Source organism: Alexandromys fortis, unplaced genomic scaffold (genome assembly GCF_014885135.2).
Source record: "Alexandromys fortis isolate MF-2015 unplaced genomic scaffold, M_Fortis_MF-2015_v1.1 scaffold_83, whole genome shotgun sequence".
In the NCBI taxonomy this organism is placed as follows: Eukaryota; Metazoa; Chordata; class Mammalia; order Rodentia; family Cricetidae; genus Alexandromys; species Alexandromys fortis.
The window spans coordinates 992,832-999,264 of NW_026068001.1; the positions used below are offsets into that span (position 1 = coordinate 992,832).

At 49.2% G+C, this 6,433-nt stretch overlaps 1 protein-coding gene across 1 annotated transcript in view; it reads left to right on the plus strand.

Moving 5' to 3' along the window:
• Window positions 1-5,093, plus strand: part of Syp (synaptophysin) — a 14,866-nt gene extending 9,773 nt beyond the window's left edge. Inside the window, exons 6-7 of the mRNA XM_050160983.1 lie at window positions 1,164-1,494; window positions 3,666-5,093. Of these exons, the coding sequence (XP_050016940.1) occupies window positions 1,164-1,490 (327 nt within the window). The 3' untranslated portion in view covers window positions 1,491-1,494; window positions 3,666-5,093. The remainder of the gene's footprint in view (window positions 1-1,163; window positions 1,495-3,665) is intronic.
• The last annotated feature ends 1,340 nt before the right edge of the window (window positions 5,094-6,433 follow it).

The following is a 6,433-nucleotide window of genomic DNA, read 5'->3' on the forward strand; positions in this document are numbered from 1 at the left end:
ATATAATATGAGGAAGAGGAGGTCTGCTTGTTCGTCCCGGCTGCCCAGAACCAAAATAATCACGCAGAAACTGTATTAATTAAAACACTGCTTGGCCCATTAGTTCTAGCTTTTTATTGGCTAACTTTTTTTTTTTTGTCCTGGAACTAGCTCTTGTAGACCAGGCTGGCCTCGAAATCACAGAGATCCGCCTGCCTCTGCCTCCCGAGTGCTGGGATTAAAGGCCTGCGCCACCACTGCCCGGCTTATTGGCTAACTCTTAACACTAATTTAACCCATTTCTATTGATCTGTGTATCACCATGTGACAGTGGCTTACCAGCAAAGATTTGGCATGTCTGACTCTGGAGGCTCCATGGTGTCTCCCTGACTCTACCTTCTTTCTCCCAGAATTCATTCTAGTTTTCCCCTCCTACCTAAGTTCTGCCTTATCAACAGGTCAAGGCAGTTTCTTTATTCACTAATGGTAATCACAGCACATAGAGGGGACTCCCGCATCATATTTTATACATGTACATTTCTAAGTTTTATACCTATGCATCTGTGTTAATTTGTACATACATGTGTTTACAAACATCAATTAGTGTTTATTTAAAATGTATACTTATATTTTGCAAATTTAAGTTTATTATATTTTGCATATGTATAAACATGTATACTTAATAAGTGTGTACCTAAATACATTTTTTTAAATTACGTTTTTCTTCTTTTGAGGCAGGGTCTGTCTACATGGCCCTGGTTGTCCTGGAACTCACTGTGTAGACCAGACTGGCCTCAAGCTCACAGAGATCCATCTGCCTCTGCCTCCTCAGTACTGGGATTAAGTCTTGCACCACCCCTGCCCTAAAAATTAGTTGTTTGAGGCTCTCATGTAGCCCAGGCTGGCCTGAAACTATGTAAGGAGCTAAAGCTAGCCTTGAATTGATTATCCTGGCTCCAGCTCCCTAGAATTACAGTTGTGGGCCACCAGGCTCAATAAATACTTGTACATCTAAATTCTAACTAATGTCCCAGTCCCAAATTTTTCTGTACACTGATAGTCACAGAGACTCAGGAATTTAAGCCCTAAAAATGCCCATTCCTGTTCGCTCAGCCTTAAAATCCCCGGGGCTGCCAAGGTAATGAATGGGTGAGGGACAACAGCTTGGCCTTGTCTCCCTGCAGGTGTTTGGCTTCCTGAACCTGGTCCTCTGGGTTGGCAACCTATGGTTCGTGTTCAAAGAGACAGGCTGGGCCGCCCCGTTCATGCGCGCACCTCCAGGCGCTCCGGAAAAGCAGCCAGCCCCTGGGGATGCCTACGGCGATGCCGGCTACGGGCAGGGCCCCGGAGGATATGGGCCCCAGGACTCCTATGGGCCTCAGGGCGGTTACCAACCCGACTACGGGCAGCCAGCGGGTGGCGGTGGCGGTGGCTACGGGCCTCAGGGCGACTATGGGCAACAAGGCTATGGCCCACAGGGAGCGCCCACCTCCTTCTCCAATCAGATGTAATCTGGTGAGTGATGGATGGACGGATGCGGCAGGAAGGGACAAGAAATGAAACTTGAAGGAACCAATAGACAGGCAAAACTACAAAAAAGGGGGAGGGGGAACGAACGCGGAAAATCTAGCCAATGGGCGGAGAGCAAGAGAAGGCAGGGACAGGAGCAGCGTTCAGGGTAGCCAATGAATGGAGTGTAGGAGCACTTTCGCAATGGAGAGTCACGGAAGTAGTGCAGGTAGGGAAGGGGAGGTGGGTCTTCGAAATGATTGATAAACTAATAGGAGATAAAGCGGATAGATGGAGGAAGGTAAGCACGGTGGGGTTTGAGGGTTACCAGCGCACGAGCAGGATGTAGATCTGCTGCTCCCTCTCCTTAACTCTTGTAGTGAAAGAGACGGTGTGGAATTTCAAATGAAGAAAAAGGGAAGGGCAGGGGCCTTGCAAACATGCATATGCCTTCTTGTTGGGCCATAAAAGAAATGAATGCCTGGCGTGATGGAGCACATATATAATCCCCGCACTTGAGAGGCTGAGGCATGGGGATTGCAAGTTCTTGAGTCCTGCTTGGTCTCTATAACCAAATCCTGTCTCGGAGAGAAAGGTGGCATCACCTAGATGGGAATAGATTTGCTAGTGGGTGAGCCAGGTTGGAGAGTCTTCTAAAGCAGCTCACATTTTTAATCAAAAAGTCCTTGGCCGGGTGTGGTGGTCCCAGTGCCTTTAATCCCAGCACTGGAGAGACAGAGAGAGGCGGGGCTCTGTAAGTTCAAGACCAACCTGGTTTACAAGGCAACTTCCAGGTCACTCAGGAAGTTTTCCATTTTTCACATTCATCTTCCCTCTTCGCAAGAGCCTAGTCTATCCCATTTACAACCTGTTCCACCTGCAGCGTCCACGAGGATTCGGCTAGGCCACTGTCTTCCTAAATTCAGAAATCGCTGTCCTGTTTTCAGAAGCCGGTTGTAACAAACATCTCACTAAAAGGCAACAATTTTCCAGAGTGGTCACAAGGCCCACATATGCTGCACAGATGGCTTTGTCTTTTCTTTATGGTCGATGTTATTTTTGAGACCAGGTCTCCTGGAGCTCATGCTGGCCTGGAGCTCACTGTGTTAGCTAAGGATGACCTTGAATTCCTGATTGTGCCTCCACCTCCCTGTTTTGCTAGGGTCCCACTAATGTAGCCCAGACTGGCCTCAAACTTGTTTTCCTCATGCCTCTGCCTCCTAAATTCTGGGGTCACAGGCATATGCCTCCAACTCCATAATCAGTGACTATTTGTCTAAAACAAATCCTCCTGTTATCTCTCATCACACCCTGTGTTTTTCCATATCGCAATTTTAATTGCTAACTTACGGTTCATGACTGTATTCTACTAGATTGGAGGTATAATCGAGGCTCATTCATGCTATACACACATCACTTAGAGCACTTCTTAAAAATGATTTTATTTTTGTTTGATTATGTATATGTGTGTGAGTATGTGCGTGTGAGTTCAAGGAGCCCAGGAGAAAGGTCAGATTCCTTGGAGCTGAAGTTACAGATGGTTGTAACCCACCCAATGTGTGTGCTGGGAGTCAAATGTGGGTCCTCTGAAAGAGCGGCAAGCTCTCTTAGCTTCTGAGCCATCTCTACAGCCTCACTTAGAGAATTTTTTTGTTCTTGGGTGACAGGTCTCAGTATCTAGCATTGGCTATCTTGGCACTCACTCTGTAGACCAGGCTAGCCTTGAGCTCAGTGATCCACCTGCCTCTGTCTCCTGAGTGCTAAGATTAAAAGTGTGTGCCACCATGCCTGGCCTCTTATCATTTTATATTAGGTGATTCCCTAATACGTCCTGTTCATCCTGTGAGGCTTGTCCCCTAATAATGATGTAAGCCTCACCAAGATAGGGTTACTTACTTTGATTTTCAACAGTGACTAGAATGGTACTGAAAAATGGGCTTTTTTGATTAGGAGAGAGGACCTCAACTGTTCCTTTGGTACCCAGTTTGAGCAAGGTTGGTAATATCTTTGTCGTGAGAGCAGCTAGAATGAGGCTGATTCCAGAGCTGTTAGAGAAGAAAACATGCCAGGCAGAAGAAAAAGTGTTGTGGCCCAATCCCTCCCTGGGGATGTCACCCTCACGTGTAGGGCACCACCCTCATCTGGATTTCTCCTTTCTGTGGCTTTTGTCTCTACAGGTCAGTGAAGCCCACGAAGACCCCATGGGTGGGCAAGAGCTCAAGAGAAGACCTGCCCCCCTTCCTATCCCCATACCCTAGGTCTCCACCCCTCAACCCAGGAGACCCTAACTGTCTTTGCTGTTTATATATATATTATATTATATATAAATATCTATTTATCTGTCTGAGCCCTACCCTCACCCACTTCTCCATGCACTAGGGGCCCAGTCCTGAATGGGTTCCTCCCTTATCCTGACCTTGCATTCCTCAGCCCCTCTCCGCTCCCTAGTCCTGTCCCTTGAGGTAAGAGGACTCTAGAAAGGGGACAGGAAGGGGACCAGACCTTGGCTGCATGGGGAGCGTCAATGTGACTTTTCCTTTACTTGTCTCCCTCTGCTCCTCCTGACTCTCTAGCCTTGGTTCCTCCAGCATTGCCTGAACAGAAGCTTGAATGGAAGTCCAACCCCAAGAGTAGGACAACAGATTGGGTGGGGATACAGGATATGGGTGAACCAGGTGGAGAGATGGGAGGAGCTCTGGAGAGTCAGCAGAGAGCTGGGTTCCAGACATACTAGACACTAGACATGGAGCCTTTTAGGGAAATGGTGTCCTACAGCATTCTGGAATGGGGTTAGAAGGGACCCAAGGGAGCAGTTTTAGGAGGGGTGTGGCTTTAACATCCAATGGGCTCCAGAATGAGCCAGCTTGGGTTGGAACCAGCATCTCTAAAAGGAGTGTATATTGAAACATGCAGGAGTCTGTGTTTGATTCCAAAGAGCTTGAGCAAGGCTAGAACTGGGGTTCGGGAGTGATGTAGGCTTGAGAGGAGGTCCTGTCAGGGTTCTAGACAAGCATATGAAGGGTATGAGGAGTGTGTGATGGTCTTTGAAGGGAAGCCCTTCCTGTCGTGGGGCAGCAAAGAAAATACGTTTTCAAAGGAGTAGGGTTTAAGCAGTGGGTGTGGGGGGCCATAGTTAGGAGCCATGAGACGAGTTTTGTTAAACGCAGGAGAGAGAACACACCTGGCACCCTGGGAATTGAGGTAACCTGGGAAGAGCCAAGTTATCGTGGTTTGGAGGGTGAAGGGTGGGATCCAGAGAGAAATGTCCCTTGCTCACCCCCTCAAGAGATAGCTAGATAATCAGAGGACAGAGTCTACAGGTCTGTGGGGCTGACCCACCCTCTTCCCCTTTCTCTACCCTCTCCCTCCACACTCCCCTCTGCCCCGGAATACTTGGAGGCTGGGTCTGGAGCCCCCATCCTGTACCCTCTGCTGTGTCTGTGGTGTTGGTAGTGCCTGTGATCGTGTGTTGCCATTTTGTCTGACTGTGGCCCTTCCCTCTTCCCTCCAGACCCCCCACTTTCCTGTGCCCTTCGGTATTGTTTGAAGACTCCCTCCCCGAGGAAAAACAAATATGAGAAATTCCCTTCTCCCAAATAAACTCCTCAACCACCCAGTTCATCTGGCTCTGATTTCTCGGCGCATCTTTTCCTTTGGGTGCAGACGAAGGAAGAGGAGACAAGAGGAGAGGAAATCAGAGGAACTCAGCCCCCAGTAGCATCCTGCTGAAGCCTTGCCTACAAAGTATTCCGAGTCTCTGAGTTAACACTGCTTGCTGTACCATTGCTGGCCTTCGAATCTTTCTAGGGTGTGGTCCTCATGCTGATCCCTTAGCCACCACCCTTCCTGGTCCCAGTGAAGTCTTGTCCTCAAATTCTCAAGGCCTCCGTAACTAGGAAGACTCCACAAGACTTCATCCTACCCAAGCTCTTGTTTGTGAACACTTCGGGTCCTGTGGTAGCTATCTTCTTTCTCTTGCCTTAGCCTAAGGAGGGGAACCAAAGACCTATCAGGTGGGGAGGCTGATTAACTGATGAAGATCCTCCCCTCCCAACCCCAGTTTCTCCCCGACAAGGGTCAGGAAGTGACAGGGTTGTGTGTAATGGGGTTTGGGGGGAGTGGAAGGGAGAGTTCCTGGGCGCCCAAGATGAAAGGCCTGTCTGACCCGTTGCTGCCTCACGCCTAATTAAAGACTTCACTGGGGCGCCTGAGTTCTGAGTTGTGGCTGCCAGTACTTGACCCCTTCCTAGCCCCAAGGCCCAGAGATGCCAAGAACAGGAAAGAGAGACCCAGCTCTGGAAGTGAGCTCAGGAAAGGCAAGATCTACCTGGCTACAGAAAAATAAGGGAGCGAGAAGGAAAGCTCTAAGACCTACTTGTTTGGGCTGGGATCGGTAGGCACAGTGGCTGGAGTGGATGCCTTGGAAGGATGTGGAACAGGCCTCGGAACCTGGCCAGTGATTTCACTCTCTTCCACATAAATCTCAGGTCTGTCTCTGAAAATGGAGTAAGTCCAGCAGGACCACGAGCGCCATAGAGCACCAGTTAGGACTGAAGATGAGGTTGGGACCATTCTTGTAACATCCATCCTGAAAAAAGGACTCTGGGAAGGGACCAAGAGGTGGCTTTGACCCTGTCCCCCAAAGCTTCCAAGATAAATTGATACTATTCCTCCATGCAAGCACTCCAGTGTACCACTGTAATCATGTTGCTATATCCAACAGCTTTCAAACTCTAAAGACTGTGACACCAAGGGACACTGGAGGGTCAGCTTCCTGACAGACACCCTGCTCTGGCTCTAGCCCTGGGATGAACTCCAATGGTAGGCTTTCCAGCAAGGCACTCACTCACCTTTCGACTGGGGACAGCACAGTGCCTTAGCTACTACAGGCCGGGGGGCGGGCCCTACTTGGCGTGCTCCTCCCACCCGGGAGTCAAGTTTACGG